The sequence below is a fragment of the Palaemon carinicauda genome, chromosome 21, assembly GCF_036898095.1.
Source record: "Palaemon carinicauda isolate YSFRI2023 chromosome 21, ASM3689809v2, whole genome shotgun sequence".
NCBI classification, from domain to species: Eukaryota; Metazoa; Arthropoda; class Malacostraca; order Decapoda; family Palaemonidae; genus Palaemon; species Palaemon carinicauda.
The window spans coordinates 19,944,104-19,963,267 of record NC_090745.1 but is presented as its reverse complement, the minus strand read 5'-3'; the positions used below and the strand labels follow the sequence as shown (position 1 = coordinate 19,963,267).

At 44.6% G+C, this 19,164-nt stretch overlaps 1 protein-coding gene across 1 annotated transcript in view; it reads left to right on the top strand.

Annotated features, from left to right (window-relative positions):
• nonC (serine/threonine-protein kinase Smg1) overlaps positions 1-19,164 on the top strand; it is a 357,997-nt gene that overhangs the window by 261,138 nt on the left and 77,695 nt on the right. The window contains 4 exon segments of the mRNA XM_068344859.1: positions 12,275-12,444; positions 14,110-14,323; positions 14,928-15,113; positions 15,412-15,669. Coding sequence (XP_068200960.1) covers positions 12,275-12,444; positions 14,110-14,323; positions 14,928-15,113; positions 15,412-15,669 — 828 coding nt within the window.

Sequence of the window (19,164 nt, the reverse complement as noted above, 5' to 3'; positions counted from 1 at the left end):
ATGCCTCTAGGCTCCCGGAATTCGTCAAAAGCAATCCGTGGAAGGGGGCCTTGCGCTCTCCCTTCAAAGATGGTATGTTAACCATCGAAGGGTTTGGCACCCGGACTGTAGAAGATTTTGAATTCTACCCGCCGGGTCTACAGTTCCCTCTCTCTGGTTTCGCATGCCTTACCGAGGAGACACTCGTAAGGTTTGACAAGGTCCCCAAAGAAACCAAAATGTACCCAAAGGGGCAGGCTCAGTCCACCTGGGTCCGGCCCTTAAACGAGTGGGAGTGTGTTAACACTACGTTAACACCTTACAAGAGCCCGTACACGATGTTTCTAGTGGAGGAGTAAACCCCTACTCCGTGTGTCACTAAGATATCGGACCTTGCTCAGCAGGCAATAAACGAGGACAAGCCGTTACCGCAGCTGAAGGAAACGCATCCGACCTCCCTCCTGTCCCTGGGGGATCACGATTGCTGGACTAACGCCCCGGCGACCTTCACATCGGGTAAATTTAGCGCTGACTGTGCTCCCATTCAGTTCAGTGAGTGGCTACCCAGGCTTCCGGAATCTCTGATATGCCTCGAGCTCGAAGCCTGTATGCGCCTGAGTAGACCTATCAACTCGGCTACAATGGCAGAAAAGACCTCTTTAATGTATGAAGAAGAACCACCTTTTAAGGTCTTGACGAAGTCATTACTTCAAACCTTACTGTCTGATTCCTACGACTTCTTTGCGGCCAGACGTCGTTGCTGTAGGCATGTCTTGTCTGAGGCCACTATCAGACATGAGCCTAACAAGCTCATTAAAGCCCCAGTCTGGAGCTGCTAGGGTCAATCAGAGCCTCAAGGTTCGATGGGCTTAGTCCCCAAGCACAAGTTCGAACCGGCCAGCAACCAATCTCGAGGTAGAAAGAGTCTGAGATCTTTCCATTCCTTCCAAACCGGCAGTCCCAACAGGTGGTTCAAACCATCCCGGTGGCACAAGGGAGTCAACCTTTCACTTCGAAGGGTCAACCCCAACAGCAATACGTGCTGGTTCCTCAGTCCCAAGTAGCAACTACCTCCTATGCTACTTCCCCAGCCCTTAGGCCCACCTTTGAAACTCAGGGTGCTTTCCAGGGTTACCAGCGCCCCAGAGGCGCTAGCTCGAGAGGAACTTTTCGCAACAGCTACTCTCGAGGCCGAGGAGGTAAATCCGCAGCAAATCATTGGGAGTTCTCAGGTAGGGGTAGGACTTTACATCTTCCGGAACCGTTGAACGTTCAACATTTGGGCTTTCAGTATAATTTCCAAAGGTCTGGGGTGGAGTTGGATAGAATGGCCCCCTCCACCAACCAGTTTTCATCAACATCCAACGGAAGAGCTAGTCTTATATGAAAACGATTTATTGCAAAAGGAAGCAATAAAGAAAGTAAATCGTTTGTAATTTCAGGATCACTTGTTCAGCGGGCCAAAGAAAGACTCAGAATAGCGAAGAGTAATCCTAGACCTGTCGCTTCTGAATTCTTACATTTAATGCGACAAGTTTCACATGCTGACCATCTCTCAGGTGCGGACCTTGCTTCTCTGTGGGGCCGTCACCTCCCCTATGGATCTTGCAGACGTTTGCTATCATGTTCCGAAAGCAAGGCATTTTCGTCCGTTTCTAGGCTTCAACTAGGCAAACTGCCTCACAGCAACTACAGAGTGATAATCTCTTACAACAGTTTTGGTTCCAAATCAACTTTGAGAAATCTCGTTTGGTCCCGAGGACAAGTTTCAATGGTAGGATTCAATGGGTTCTATGCTCCCACACTCTGTCTCCCAACAGCCAAGAGGAACGATATAGCAAAACACAATACGTTTTCTCAAAGACAATTTGTCTTCCAGAAGAAATCAAGAGAGAATCCTGGGTGCCCTCCAGTTTGCCTCAGTAACAGATATACTACTGAAGGCCAGACTGAAAGATATAAGCCGAGTATGGTGCTCCAGGAAAACGAGTAATATCGAGACAAAGGGCTCGACTCCAACCAATTCTGAAGAAAAGACTTCAACCATGGACAAAGGTCAAAATCTGGCAAATCCGTTTCCTTACAATATCCACCCCCAAGCTCGTCATTTACACAGACGCCTCCCTAACAGGCGGGGGGGGGATACTCTCAGTACACGAAAGTCCTGGGACTATGGTCGACAATATTCCACCAACTTCATATCAATGTTTTTGAGGCCATGGCGGTAATTTTGACCTTAAGCAACCGACTCCAGCCAAAAACCAACATATCAGGTTTCTTCTAGATAGATAGTGGCGGACGCACTTTCGAGGACAACTCCGCTGGAGTCGGAGTGGTCACTAGACCCAATGTCCTTCAGTTGGATTCTTTCTCAGGTTCCGGATCTCCAGATAGATCTGTTTGCAACAAAGTCCAACTACAACTAGAGTGCTACGTAGCTCCCAGCCCGGATCCTCGGGCTTACGCCACAGACGCACTATCATTAGTCTGGAACACTTGGGAGAGAATTTACCTATTCCCACCAATAAATCTGTCGATGAACTTTAACATAACTTAGCTTGTTTTTTTTTTATTTTTATATTTTATATTTTTTTTTACATTTTCTTTTTTTCTTTTTGATGATTACGTAATTTTAATCACTTTCACTCTCTACATTTAAAATTGACTGAATTTCTTTCGCTTCACTCTTTTCCGTTTTCTTTGTTTCACTTTCTTCCGCTTCACTCTGCCGTTTTCTTCGAATCACTTACATCCTCTTCATCACGATTTCGCTTCGCATTTTTTTAAAAGAAATTATCGATAGATAATTGCTTGGTACGGCTTTTCAGAATGTTTCGAAAGTGAGTTAGGCAAACATCATCGAATTGAGAAACTACACGACAAACCTGCAATTTCTTTGGATGGTATTTGTCGATGAAGTCGACCACGTCTTGATATTTTCCTAACACCTCTTTTATATGCACCGAACCTAACACATGTTCTACCTCCTCGCTCCCTTCCTCGTCATCACTCATGTGCTCCGACATAGCATGGAGTTCCTTGAGCTCATCCGTGGTAAGTTCGTCGTGATGTTCAGCGACGAGTTCCGTAACGTCATCTGCGTCGACCTCCAGACCCATGGACTTGCCAAGGGAGACGATTTCCTCTACGGCTTCCGCTGCACCGACCACGGGATCAGGTTCGGGGTCAAAACCCTCGAAATCTCGGGGAGAAACTGCATCAGGCCACAGCTTCTTCCAGGCAGAATTGAGGGTCCGTCGAGTTAATCCCACCCAAGCCTGATCTATGATCTTCAAGCAGTGCACGATGTTGAAGTGGCCCCTCCAAAATTCACGCAAAGTTAAGTTGGTGCTTTGCATGACATTAAAGCACTGCTTAAATAAGTGCTTGGTGTACAGCTTCTTAAGATTAGAGATGACTTGCTGGTCCATGGGCTGGAGGATAGAGGTGGTATTCGGTGGAAGATACAGCACCTTTATGAACTTGAATTCATCGAAGATATCATCTTCAAGTCTGGGGGGGTGAGCGGGTGCATTGTCAAGGCATAGCAGGCACTTTAAAGGCAATTTCTGTTCATGAAGATACTTCTTCACAGAAGGACCGAAAACTTGGTTAACCCATTGCACAAAGAATTGCCTAGTGACCCAGGCCTTCGAGTTGGATCGCCAGAAAACATGAAGCTGTTCCTTATCGACGTTGTGTGCTTTAAAGGCCCTAGGGTTCTCTGAATGGTAAACCAGTAAGGGCTTGACTTTAAACTCCCCGCTAGTGTTGGCACATAGGGCAAGAGTCAACTGATCCTTCATTGGCTTATGCCCAGGCAATTTCTTCTCTTCGGCAGTGATGTAGGTTCGACTCGGCATCTTCTTCCAAAACAGCCCGGTTTCATCACAATCAAACACCTGCTGCTCTACGTAGCCTTCTTCCTGCACGATCTTTTCGAAGTTCTTGACAAAGTCAGCTGCAGCCTTTGTGTCCGCACTAGCAGCCTCTCCGTGGCGAACAACTGAGTGAATCCCGGACCGTTTCTTAAATTTCTCGAACCAGCCACGAGATGCCTTGAAATCATCTGAGGAAGGCTCGGTTGAACTCTCCCCAGCATTACCCCCAGAGCTCTCCTCCTTCAAGTCCGTAAAGATGACGTGCGCCTTCTCGCAGATGACGGTCTCGGTGATGGTGTCGCCAACGATCTCTCTATCCTTAATCCACACTAGTAGAAGTCGTTCCATCTCTTCTATGATAGGGGTACGGCGTTTGGAAATTATGGTGATCCCCTTAGAAGGTTTCACTGCTTTAATAGCTTCCTTCTGTTGATGGATTGTCGAGATCGTCGACATATTACGGCCATACTGTTTAGCAAGTTCACTCACGCGGACGCCACGCTCATGTTTTTCAATAATTTCCTGCTTAATTTCTAAAGAAAGCATTTCCTTCTTCCTGTTTTCACCACTACCACTGGCAAAACTAAGCCTTTTAGGACCCATACTTTACGTAAATTACCGTTAAAGGATGCACGTAAAAAATCACGATTAAAACAGAATTAATAGCAGAACGCACAGTGCACAACCGCAAGAAGCCGACGAGAACAGAGGACTGACCCAAGCCCCGCTAATTGAGCGTCCCTCCGAGGTCGATGTGCTGCCTTCTATCGGCGGAAATAAAAAACACTTCAGGCGCTATGAGCACCGACTACGCGTACGAGTATTGTTTACTTCGGGTGTCGAAAAAAACATTCGGGTGTAGAGTCGGAACGTGTTCGAATTGTACTTCGCGTGTCGAAAAATTCGGATACAACCGGTACGACGAAAATTGCTTACTTCGTGTGTCAAAATAAAATTCGGGTGTAGAGTCAAAAATTTGCTCGAATTTTACTTCGGATGTTGGAAAATTCGGATGTAGATACGTTCGGATGTAGAGGTTCCACTATATATATATATATATATATATATATATATATATATATATATATATATATATATATATATATATGTTTGTATGTATTTATGTATGTATGTATATTTATATATATATATATATATATATATATATATATATATATATATATATATATATATATATATATATATATATATATATATATATATATATATATATATATGTGTGTGTGTGTGTGTGTGTGTATGTATGTATGTATACTTATATATATATATATATATATATATATATATATATATATATATATATATATATATATATATATATATATATATATATATATATATATTCCGGTATATATTACTGTCACAAGGATCACATAACTTGATATGGAGCAAAAGACAGTAGGAAAAAAATAAAAACCTTTAGTACCTAGAGCTTTCATTTTGATACACTTTTTCAGGGTACAGTACATTACAGTAGAAGGTGTTAATGTGTTATATAATGCAATACTGTACTGTATTTTGTTTATTTATTTACTGTATTAATTTTTAGGCATAAAATGACTAACGCAAAAATTATAAAAATCTGAAGAAATCTAAAACGTATTGGCTCATAGAAACCCACAATATAATGAGGAAGTCCTCAATATACAGTAGATTTACATATAATAATTTGAAGAATCTGCGATGTACTAGGGCGCAATAGGTGAACTACATTACCATACTGGTTTTGTTGACCAATTGATCATGCAATACAGTATGTATAATAACAACTTGTAATGAATAATATTTACTTTTTGCTATCTCTTTTGACATATGATATCTAAGTAGAAATGTTTTATATTTGTCTTGCATATTACCTAATTGATACTGTACTTGTTTAAGAGAAAATACATTTGTTCCAACACAAAATACTTACCGAGAACTACTTTTCTTGGAGTCACTTGTGATTCCCTCAATCTCGACCAAGGTTTTTCCCGCCGTTACCCCCCTTACTCCGCTCTACATAGGCTTACCCCCGCTGCCAGAGAATGCGCCCTTAGGGCAGGATTAGGGCAGGTCACTGCTTCTCTGGGTCAGCGTCCTCATTAAGTTCCTTGGTCGTGAGCAGTACACAGCTCACTCTCGTCTCTCTCGATCCTTTGGCGCGTTTTTGTTCCACGTGTTTCCAGCATGGGGACTTGTGTTTTTGCGTAGTGCGTTATTCGCAAGTGTTACAGTGCGTTCTCCCTGTGTATATCCCCAGTGTACGTATAGCTCACTAGTGTTGTGCCATTCGTGTGCGAACGATGGAGCATGTGCGCCGTTGCCCTGGGCCTAGAGCCGGAAAGTCGTGTGGGGCTTTCCTCTCAAAGCCAGAGGTAGACCCTCACTCCCTTTGTTCCACGTGTAGGGGGAAAGTTTGCTCCTCCGCGGACACGTGTCCAGAGTGCGTAAGTTGGGATGATATCCAGTGGGTACGCTACGGTACCAAAAAGAAGAAATCTTCTAAGCGTTCCCCCAGGAAGATTAGTGTCGTTTCTTCGTTACCGTCGACCAGTGATCGGTCCGACGAAGCCTCGGCTTCTCCGTCTCCTTCGCAGAGGAGAGGGCAAGAAGCCTCCAGTGTTGTAGAAAGTCAAGGCGTTCTTCCCAGGGAATCCAGTGCGAGGGAAGAACCAAGGGCGGACCCCTCTAGGGCTAACGAAGGGTCCGGTAGTGCTTCGGGTGAGTCAGGCCTTGTGGTGGGGGGCCACGCGTCCTCTGAAGACCCCTTATGGGGCAGTGTTGTAGTCTCAGAGTCCCCCGCCCTCGTGGGCCGGTGCGTCGGGCTCTCCCCCGCCAGGGGACACCCAAACTAGAGTTCGCCGCCCGAGTAGCGATGCCTTCGGGTGGAAGTTGCCGAAGACGCCAGGGAGGTCACCGCTAAGAATGGACGTGACCCTGGACCCCTGGCATGGATAGATTAGACTCTGTGCGGACGATCTCCACGGCGGTTCCCGAGGACTTCCTCCAGCATTCGATCTCGGACGCCCGGCGGCGAGGAAATTCCCCCGCGGATCACGCTAGCAGCCGTTACGCAAGAACGTGGCGCCGTCGGACTCGTCAGAGGTAGACTCATCCTCCGAGGAAGAAGTCAGGGGGAAACGACGCAGGAGAAGGGAGCTGTCCGAGAGCGAACATTCCCGCTCTAGGTCAAGGTCGCGGCCTAGCAAGAAGCGCTCCCGCTCCCATTCCCGTAAGTGTAGGAGAAAGGTCTCTCCCGGGGGCGCCTGGGTCTACGTACCTTCAGGAGAGTCCAAGAGGCTCCATTCACCAGACCCTCGTTCCAGTGAACGTGCGTCTAGGCTGCCGCTCTCTACGCACAGCCTAGAACCGCGCGACCTGGCACGCAGGAAAGACCTCTCACAGAAGCATAAGTCCTCGAGGCCTCCGGTTCATCCCGCCCAGCGGGGGGGAAACGCGCTTCTTTGCAGGCAGCCTGACCGAACCAGCCCAGCTGGTGCGGTCATCGAGTAAGAAGGAACGGTTCCCGTTGTCGGGTCAGCCCACCGGGACCGTGACTTCCGCTTCCAGAGCCTTCGGGCAACCGAGGGCCCTCCCTGAGCCGGTGGTACCCACCTTGCAGCGAGATCCGCCCTCTTACGGAGCTCCCTACGGTTAAAGGTCGGCCCCCCTGGACCCAAGGGCGGGACGACCGGTCTGCCGAACCAGCAACCCGGCGCCCCCACTCCAGGCCGAGGCCTCGGCTGACGGAGGAGAAGCTCCCCCGTCGGAGGACTCCGCATACAGAAGAGTGGTGGGCCTCATCAGGAGGCACCATGGGATTACAGAACCCTCGGCGCCTAAGGGGGATTCCTGGAGATCAAGCCTCTTGAGAATTACCCATCACGCCACCCTTCCGAAGTCCTCCCTGGCCCTTCCTCTTGCCCCAGACCTAGTACTAGGGCAAGAGTACATAGACAACTTGGTGGCCAGCAATGCGGAAGCCCCCAAGTCCCAGAGTGCCTCGAAACTGCTCCAGGGCCTCAAAGCACAAGGGAAAGTATACATTCCAGAAGGGCGGCGCCCAGGCCCCTGTAGAGTGGACCCGGCCTTGGACATCCTAGGACAAGGCGGCTCAGACGAAAGGGCCTCGTCAGCCCCGGTTTCCTTCTCTCCTACGGACAGATGGAGGAGATGTCGCGGGACCTGGTTAACGTCTCCTCATGGCTGGACTGGTGGGCCTCCACTTTAGTAAACGTGCAAGCCTCCATCGATCCCGAAGATCCTGAGCAGCAGAGCCTCCTGACGGACCTTCTCACCTCCGGGGGGAAAACTCTGAAGTTTCTATCGTACCAGGCGCTCGCCCTGACGGCCAACTGGGTACTAAGGAAACGAGACACGGTACTAGCTAAGGTGTCGAGGAGGATCCCGGACAGAGAGGCCCGAGCTGTTCGTAGCCTACCCTTGTGGGGTGAGTCTCTGTTCCCATTAAAAGAGCTGGAGAACCTAATGGAGAAAGTGTCCAAGAAGAAAGAGGCCAACGTCCCCAGACATGCGTCATCTAAAAGGCCGCCATACAGGAGGGCCGCCTCAGATAGCGCCGTGACTCCTCAGGCCGCCCCCAACACTTCGAGGAGGGACGCCCCTTCCTCCTCCTGGACAACAACTCCTCAGCCCTCCCGCAGAGGAGCACCAGCTTCTTCCAGCTCCTTCAGGTCGGGTTACTCCGCCGCTAAGAGAGGCAGATCAGGCCGCCCCTCTAGGAGAAGGTAGAGGGAGAGGCCCCCTACTCCCGCCCAAGCCTCGGGTTGGGGGATGCCTCAGACCGCATTGGCAAGCATGGAAAGCACAAGGAGCGGATCCTTGGACGGTGTCCGTCCTGAAGGAAGGCTACAGGCTCCCCTTCATAGCGGACCCACCCCCTCTTATTCCAGCCAGCCAGACAGAATGGTTGGCCCCCAGGGACCCGATGAAGAGGGCCACCCTTCAACAGGAGATTTCCTCCATGTTGGAGAAGGGGGCCATGGAAGAGGTCCTTCTCCCAGGCCCAGGCTTCTACAGCCGCCTGTTCCTGGTAGAGAAAGCAACGGGGGGGTGGAGACCCGTGATAGACCTGTCGGCCCTCAACAAGTTCGTCAAGAAGACGGACTTCAAGATGGACACCCCAAAATCCGTCCTGATGTCCTTGAGGGAGAAAGATTACATGATGACGGTCGACCTCAAGGACGCATACTTCCAGATCCCTGTCCACCCGTCGAGTCGGAAGTTCCTCCGGGTAAAATGGGGTTCCCAGATCCTGCAGTTCAAGACCCTTGCTTCGGTCTGTCGACGGCCCCTCAAGTGTTCACGAGGGTCTTCGCGACAGTCTCAGTGTGGGCTCACGAACGGGGTATCCGTCTCATCAGATACCTAGACGACTGGTTGCTCCTTTCCAACTCAAAGGCCCTCTTGGAGGAGCAAGGGAGAAACCTCCTCCAGTTCTGCAGGAATCTGGGAATCGTAATCAATCTGGAAAAGTCGAACTTAACACCATCCAACAGAATGGGATACTTGGGGATGACGTTGGATACCGTGCAGGGGAAGGTTTTCCCCTCGGAAGACAGGATACGGAACCTCAAGCACATCATTCAGCCGTTCCTGTCAGAACATTCCAGGAGGGCGAGAGACTGGCAGAGACTGATAGGTCACCTGGTCTCATTGGAGAAACTGGTTCCCCAAGGGAGGATGAGGCTCAGACCCATTCAATGGAACCTCAAGAGCCTCTGGTCCCAGACAGACTCACAGAAGGCGTTAATTCCAATCCTTCCAGACACGAGAACCTCCCTAGAATGGTGGCACTGCCAGTCGAACTCCCTCAAGGGGATGCCCCTCGGGTCCAGTCCCCCCGAGTACCTCCTGTTCACAGACGCCTCCAACCAAGGGTGGGGGGCCCACCTTCTGGAAGAAACAGCAAGCGGTACCTGGTCGGAGAGCGAAAAGCGTCTACACATCAATGTCCTAGAACTAAGAGCAGTCCAGAAGGCATGTCTTCACTTTGCAAGTCGGCTAAAGGGAAACACCGTGGCGTTAATGTGCGACAACGCCACGGTAGTGGCCTACATAAAGAAGCAAGGGGGCATGAGATCGAAAGAACTGTGCGACCTCGCCATAAGCATCCTACATTGGGCGGACGAGCAAGTGGTGCTGCTAGCAAGGTTCATCCCCGGGAAGAAAAACGTGCTAGCCGACGGCCTCAGCAGAATGGGTCAAATAGTGGGGACAGAGTGGTCTCTACACCCAGAAGTAGCCAGACTCATCATTCAACGCTGGGGCTCCCCGGTGATGGACCTCTTTGCAACAAAGCTCAACACCCAACTACCGGTCTATTGCTCCCCGGTCCCAGACCAAAAGGCAGCCCTAGAAGACGCCTTCCAGCACAAGTGGGACAACCTGGACGTGTACGCTTTTCCCCCCTTCACGTTGATAAGGCAGGTACTCAACAGAGTAAGGGCCTCCCGAAACCTAAGGATGACTTTGGTAGCGCCCTGGTGGCCGGAGAGAGAGTGGTTCGCGGACCTAAAAGACCTAGCGAGCCAACCGCCTTGGCCTCTGCCCGCCAGATCAGACCTCCTGCACCAACCGCACTTCTTCAGGCTCCACGACAACCCTCTCTCTCTTCGCCTTCACGCCTGGAGACTATCGAGCGGCTCTTGAAGAAGGAGGGGTACTCCTCCGCCACAGCTAAGAGAATGTCCCTATACCTGAGGAGATCCTCTACCGCGGTATACCAGGCGAAGTGGGCCTCCTTCACGAAGTGGTGCTCGGAGAAACACATTAGACCTCTTACAGCTTCGGTCCCGGACATAGCTGAGTTTCTGGTGTATCTTAGAGATAAAGTGGGAATGTCAATCCCAGCCATTAAAGGAGTTTGAGCCGCCTTAGGCCAAGTCTTCCTCCTGAAAGGCATCGACCTGGGGACCTCGAGACACATAGCGATGCTGATTAGGAGTTTCGAGCAATCCTGCTCCCCTCAAGCTAGGAGAGTGCCCAGGTGGGACCTAGCCAAGGTCTTGAAGATGCTAAGTCTTCCTCCCTTTGAACCCCTGAAAGATATCGGGGACAAAGACCTCACCCTCAAGACCGTCTTCTTGCTAGCCTTAGCTTCGGCTAAGAGAGTGGGCGAGATCCATGGTCTGTCTTACGACGTTTCGCACTCCAAAGGGTGGAAAGAAGTGTCCTTCAGGTTCGTGCCCTCCTTTGTGGCGAAGACTCAGAACCCAGCAGTCTGGGACCCGAGATTTGAAGGTTTCTCAATTCCGGCCATTCCCAAGACGGGCATTACGGAAGACTTGAAGTTATGCCCAGTACGGACGCTCAGAAAATACCTGGAAAGGACAGCTCATCTCCGACCAGGTACCAAGAACCTCTTCGTTTCCACAGGTGTTAATAGGAAACAAGTTTCCAAGAACACCATTTCCTTCTGGCTGAGACAAGTCATCGCTAGAACCTATGAAGAGGATAGAATGGCAGTTTCAGGCACTCCCCGCCCCCATGACATCAGGGGTCTGAGCACCTCCTTGGCCTTTGAGAGAAACATGGCGGTGGGGCAGATCCTGCAGGCAGGCACTTGGTCGCACCAGTCGACCTTTACTGCCCACTACCTCAAGGATTATTCAAGAAAATCCTTGGACGGGTTCTCCATTGGGACAGTCATTGCCGCCCTCCAAGCTGTGTAGCGGTAGGCCAGAAGCTGTCCCCAACGGTGAACAAATTCTTCGCGACTACACCAGGAGAAAATCGCCAGAAGAAATTTTAAGAGGTGAGTCTTAGATAATAGCGTAAGGTTCCGCAGTTACCCTCACTCCGCACTCTGATAGGCCCCGCATTCCATAGCCCTCTAGGCACTATGTGCCGAGTCAAGTGTCAGAATAGCACTCCCGCCTCCTAAAGTATAAGTCTCCAAGAAAAGTAGTTCTCGGTAAGTATTTTGTGTTGGAACAATTCAAAAATTTTAAATAATTTTTATTTTTCTTAACATACTTACCGAGAACTACTTTCGGGTAATGGCCCTCCCTTCCGTCCCCGAGTGCCATCCTTCCATTGCCAAGTTGGGCTAAGCGACGAACTTAATGAGGACGCTGACCCAGAGAAGCAGTGACCTGCCCTAATCCTGCCCTCAGGGCGCATTCTCTGGCGGCGGGGGTAAGCCTATGTAGAGCGGAGTAAGGGGGGTAACGGCGGGAAAAACCTTGGTTGAGATTGAGGGAATCACAAGTGACTCCAAGAAAAGTAGTTCTCGGTAAGTATGTTAGGAAAAATAAAAATTATTTAAAATTTTTGATTTTTATTGATCCCTTCACTGATGTTTGACTTGTGGAGGAAATATGCTGTATCAGTTACTTCTATACAGTATTTCAGATTATTCTGAAATGTTATTTTCTCTTACGATGCAGGTTTACGAAAGAATGAGAGCTGAGGGTCTAAGTGATGGTGTTGCAGTAGTTAACAGTGTACATGAGACATCCCTTGCTCTGACAAATCTGGTAGCTGACCATGGTATGGCAGGAGTAGCTGCAATGACATGTGCCCTCTTGAATTCTCTCACTCAACTAACAGGTGCAAGGTGAGTCAGGGTGTATGTACTGAAAATACTTTTGATGTCTAGGATTATTTGGTGTAAAGAGTCTTAGGTAAGCATCAGGTTATGAAATGAAAATAAGATGCAAGAGTCTTAGGTAAGCATCAGGTTATGAAATGGAAATAAGATGCACGCATTACTGGCTGGTACACACACACACACACACACACACACACACACACACTCTCTCTCTCTCTCTCTCTCTCTCTCTCTCTCTCTCTCTCTCTCTCTCTCTCTCTCTCTCTCTCTCTCATGGTAACCCTTCTGTGTGCACCACATTTGTTTTCTCTCCAGCATTTCATGCAAGTCACTATATCAGGAAATATGACAACCATCAGTGCCATTTTCAGTTCCTGATACATGATGTGCTCTTCAATATCATTTTGATAATGTCATTCAACATCTGAGATAATATTGCCAACATCCAATTGATGTAACATAGTATGTACAAACATGCAGGCTGTGTTAGGATACTTTCATGGCTGAAGACAAGAAGTGACTGGTGGTATTTACAAACTTTGTCTTTACTAGAGCTTGGATATGGTGTTTGCCAATTAGTATGAGGTGAAATCATGCTGTTGCCATATATAGTAGATAAAAAAGGCAGTTCTGTCTTGTGGTTCATAGAGACTGCACATAGTCAGTAGTCTGTTTATCTATCATTAATAGATGTCAGTAGACATACATCGTCAAGTAATGGTTAAGAATACCCTTAACTTATGTACATGCAATAGTTGGAAGAAAAGCCATAACGCAATCGTCTGTAGCATAACTGAGCAAACCCACTGGTAATGGTCTACAGTACTGTACTTCCAAATGCCTTTACATTAAGTTATAGAAACTAGTTGAATGTGATTATTATGATATACACCTTTCTTTTCTTAATTACATACTGCGCTAAACCCTTTACTTTGAAGTTGTAAATGCCACAATCACAACGCTATTCTTTGTGAAAGTAGTGTCTGGTAACCAGACGTCAAACTTCGTTTCTTATGATAGCCTCTGTTGCCTGTTAACATTGTGTAAAATAGTCTAGCCTTATGAAGGGAGTAGTAGTGTCATAACCTTTCAATCCTGATAGCATATTGTATTTCAATAAGAAAATCTGGCAGGGTAGAATGGTAGCTGATAGGCAACCCCATTAATCACTGAGTATGAAAACTCACTACATTATTTTGAAAACGATGAATCAGAACATTATTTGAGTAATCATTAAGGTAAATCAAAGGTAAGTATGGAAAGGAAAAATTTTATTAAAAACTTTTTTCAATTATTTCTTATATTTATTGTTTCAAATATTTTTGTAGGATATTCTACTCTCTCTTGAAAATACTTTATATTGACTGATTTTTGATATCTGGAATATACTAATCCCATTTACATTTTTTCATATGGGGAAAATTAATTTAGTGTTTCTACAAATTGGTATTGTAATACCTTCTGCAATTAATTAAATTTTACCTCCAGGGTTTCACTTTCCTATAAGGTTATAGGGCAAAAAATTTCCCCATTTTCTTTGTGATTTTTTTTTGTAAATTGTATTGATTGGGTTTTGACTATTATACTTTTTTGCTTTGGGCTTAATATCGATCTTATGTATAATGTAAATTTTTTCATGATACCTAATACTTTCTGTAACTATATATACAGATTGCGAGCAGACAAAACAGCAGCAGGCACACGAGAAGGATTAGTTGACTTGACAATAGGTGGGCTTTGGTGGTTACGGGAGAGTATGGTTACACTTGGTGGTATGGTCGAGTTGGTGACTCTTCTCACAACCCACTCCCCACCTACATTCCCTCAGGAAACTCCTGTTATCCAAGCTATATCTGCGCTTCATGATGTGTTTGCTACTCTCCATGTATGTCAACCAATAAAGTTGTATTTTATGTACAGTATGTAGAAAGTTATTAAAAACTACTTATAAGATAAAGGTTCTAGATAAAAAAAGAAAGTGGATGTTATTAGATTAAAAGAGGGTAAGTGGAATAGTACAGTATAACTTCAGAAAAGTTGATAGTCATGCTTTTTAAATTATGGAGATTCATAAGAATTATGGGAAATGAAAGTTAAAGATACAGAATGGAATGAGTAATGGCTTTCTATAACGGAAAATTCTGGTCAGAACGGGGGCCAACGCCCCAGATCTCCTAAGGAAGTTCCTCATAAGTATAGCTAGGAAAAATACAAATTACTTAAAATTTATTTTATTGTAATTCAATTATAATAATAGAAGCGAAATAAGTAACTTCTAGTTCATTTACATGATTGTATTTAAATCTGGATCTTTTGAGAAGATATCCTCGTAAATGTTTATAGTTATGCAGGTTATATTCAAGGGCAATTTTTTAAACAAAATTAATGTTTTCATTAGCTCTGAAAGGTGAATATCATGATAAAAGAAATACTTTACCAAAATTGTGGCCTGGAAGATGGTTTTGTAAAATTTACAATTTAAATTTCAGGAACTAGTTCTCAATACAAGTGGCATCATCATTGTAGAGGGAGTGCGGCTATTCTGGAGAGGAGAGCCCTCTGTGATCAGCTTAGCCAAAGACCTTCAGGCTGTTATTGACAATGCACACATTTCTCCAGCAACGCTTTGCCAACAACTTACAACTCATCTGCGGCAGATGATACTGTTGATGCCTGTAAAGTTTTAGTTTGTTTTCATATTTACATACACTGCATTGATTTTTATATTGTTAATATGTCTTGAAATTTATGTAATCATATCTATATGGTATGTAAGGAGGAAGCAGTTTCCTTTACAAAATCTCTCACATATATTTTCTCATGAGACTGGTTACAGCATTGTTTGATATTGCATGCAGATTGCTTTACAAAATATTAAATACTGTTAGTCTGTCTTTAGTTTACCTATATGCATGATGATAATAGCTTTGCAAAGCAAACTATTCCTTTAATGTTAAAATGTGAATTTTCCAGCCAAGACACGAAGAAGCTTTGGAAGAGGCTACGGAACTCCATAGTCAGCTCATGGAAGTTATAAACCAAATCACATCCGGAGGCAACAGTGAAATTAATGGGGAAATGAGCCAAGGACAAATGCTTCTCATGGGTTTCCATCTTTTGTTTGAAGCAGTTGAAACACAGCTGGACCAGTTGATGGAAGCATTAAGTCGGGCACCTTTACCCCAACCATGGCCAAGAGTTGATACTGCAAGAGAGGCATCAGAAATAATGGTATTTATGAGTTATAGCTTTGTATGATCTTAATTGCGTATTTGATGAATAACAATTAGAATCTCAATTTTTATTATTATTTATCTTCCAAAGTTCATTGCTGTTTCTCCTCATGACCTTATAATATAAAAGAAAACAAAGATTTTGATATCAATTACAATACGCCCATTTTACCTAACACTCCTCTTGTCACATATGTGACTACCTTCTCTGCATGGTGGTGGCTTGGGCAAAGGCTGGCTGCTATAGTTTTAGTTGGACATTCTCTGTTTGCTTATAGGCTTTTACATACATTATTCAGCTCTCGTTCACCTCTTTCATTATTTTGTTGTGTTTTGTTTTTGCTGTTTGGTACAGGATAGAAATGTGTTTCTTTAGTTAGTTTAAACTTTTGTTTACTCAGAGTATAAGGTTGGGAAACTACAAGAAGCTTTTTGAATCGCACACTGGGGCCACCATCTGCCATTACAAAGTGTGCATGGAGGACCTTGTGAGTTGCCCATTTCTCCCTCACAACAGGAGATGTAGGCTTATTTGTATTAGGTAGAGTCTAGTAATAGGGATTGTGATGCTAAGGATCAGAAGAGGGCACATAGTGCATCTTTAAGTATGAGGCAAGCAATCCACTGATTCCCTGAGCACGGCCATTGCAATGTCACAAGGAGGTAACAATAGTGAAGTAGCTATTACTAATTTAGTCTCTTCTTTGCTAATCCATGTCGACAGTATGTAAGAAGAAGGGGTTAAAGGAATTTACCTCTATGGTACATAAACATATGGAAGTTTTATTTAAGTGGGGGGAGGGTTTTTTGGATCTAACTGTAGGAAAGGAAGGCCCATACCCATCAATTTCTCAAGTCATCCAGAAATTTACTCCTAACATGTCCTAAGATTAGAGATGTATCAGATTTCAGAGATTCTTGGATGCAGATGTCATATGTATATATTTTATGGATACAGATATCAGTTGCTACCAACCTGTGGATATCAAAATATGATATCATCACAGATATATATGCGTTAAGGATTTTGACAATTCACCTTAATATTATAACACCAATTACTGTCAGGTGGCAGCTAATTTATCATACTGCTTTTGTAATTTTAAAACTTTATATCAAGTTTCAGCCACACAGGTCATATGTTACTAGTATGATACTTACAGTGCATTACATACAAGAATTTAGGTACACAAACTTATTATGTTTAGTCTACCTCTACAGAAACATACATTAGTACAGAAAATAAACTTTAGACATATATAAAATTTTTCTCCTACCATATTTATTGAAGAAGTTACAAAGAAAATAAATGATGCTATCAACATTCCCTGTGATCATGATGACCAACGTCTGTTAGGAACTAAGTGTGCTAACTGTCTTATACATACATACATATACCAAGGCACTTCCCCCAATTTTGGGGGGTAACCGACATCAACAAATGAAACAAAACAAAAAAGGGGACCTCTACTCTCTACGTTCCTCCAGCCTAACAAGGGACTCAACCGAGTTCAGCTGGTACTGCTAGGGTGCCACAGCCCACCCTCCCACATTATCCACCACAGATGAAGCTTCATAATGCTGAATCCCCTACTGCTGCTACCTCCGCGGTCATCTAAGGCATCGGAGGCAGCAGCAGGGCCTACCGGAACTGTGTCACAATCGCTCGCCATTCATTCCTATTTCTAGCACGCTCTCTTGACCACTTATAATAAAGTGAGTAAAAGTGAATATGACACCATGTGCCCACCGATGGAAAAGACTATAACCGTAAAAGACCAATCTCCCTGGTTTGATGGAGAGACTTTGGTAAAAAAGAAGGAAAAAAGACGTAAAGAAAGTGGAATAGATTAAAAACAAAGTACTGGGTAGAGTACAAAACTGCTGCGTGTCAATATAACTACCTAATAAGAAGGAAAAAAGTGAATACTATAAGAGAAAGATCCTCGAAGCAGCAACAGACATAAATAAGTTATATCGTCTCCTGAACGGTATAATGGGAAATGTAAAAGAAAAGAAGCTACCTGATGGATACAGTGACCAGGAACTAGCAAATAATTTTCTATTCTTTAAAAATAGAATTGAAAATATAACCAGGCAATTTGTAAATACTCAACATCAGATTAATGATGCACCAGACACAGAGACAAAATTAATACGATTTAACAACATAACACAATATGACATCACCAGAATTATCAAGAGGAGAAAGAAAACAAACTTCGCAATCGATCCTATGCCAATATCTGAAGTAATTGGAGAGAGAGACTTTTCTAGTCTAGCCAAAATAATAATGAGAATAGCAAATGCAAGCATTGATGAAAGTAAGTTTCCTAAATCTGAGAAAATGGCTATAGTCACACCAGTACTGAAAAATGCACTGGGTTACCAGGAATTAAGCTCATATAGACCTATTTCAAACATATCCTTTTTTAAATATTTAACTTAGCCGGTGAATATATAATAGCTGCTGCTCCAGCGGCTCGACAGAAAACACACACAAAAACTCGCGAGCGATCGCTATGAAGGTTGCGGGTGTGCCCACCAGCGCCAACTATCGGCCAGATACCGCATATACATGTAAACAGACCCAATTTTTTCTCTGTCGGCCTTAACGACAAGACGTATCAATACTCGACATATTTGGTGAAGTACTTCCTTTTGGTTTGAGCTTTCGCAGTGCAGGTGTTTTATCTTCAACTTAAATCTTGAACTCGTTTTTGGATAGATTTAATTTTTGATGACTTTGGATTGTTTTTTGGACTTTCTTTGACTTTTAAATGGCCGACCCTTCCCTTAGTACGGAAGTGTGTTTTAGGCTTATAGCAATTATCTTATCACGTTATAAATTAATTATAGATTTTCCTCTATATATTTTATATCTCAGCCGCCTTTATTAGGCCTCTTCGATTAGCTTTCCATTTATAATAAACATCAAGATAAATTTTAATGATTTGTTTATATGCGACCTTTCCTGAGAGTAGGCGGTCCTAACTTGGAAACCGAAGTTAAACAACGTTGAGCCCTTTCAATCGTAAATAACTTTTACAGAGCAAATGATTTAAAACTTATTAAATGAATATTTTTTAGTAGATATTTTATGAAAGATTTTCTTTGAATAGTCTTCGTACTGTTTCAAAGATGAACTAACGTTTAGTTTATTTATGCTACGCAGTTTGCGCTCTATCGTTACGATAGAGAGAGAGAGTATCACGGTTTCACTTTGCAGAAAGAGTAAATCGATTCTGACGTTTTGTTCATTCTTCTTTCAAAGCTTAAATGTTTTAAATACTATTTTAAAGGAACTTTTTAATTGAAAAACCTTTCAGTTTTTTCCTTTGGTCAGATAACCTGTTTATTGACGAAAGGTAAGTGGGCTCTTCTCTTCGGTGCGAAATCAAGAGAGAGAGAGAGAGAGAGAGATAGAGACGGAGAGAGAACGTTCCGATCTTTATTCTCGTCCCAAGCGAGTAACGTTGTTCTCGAGTCAGTT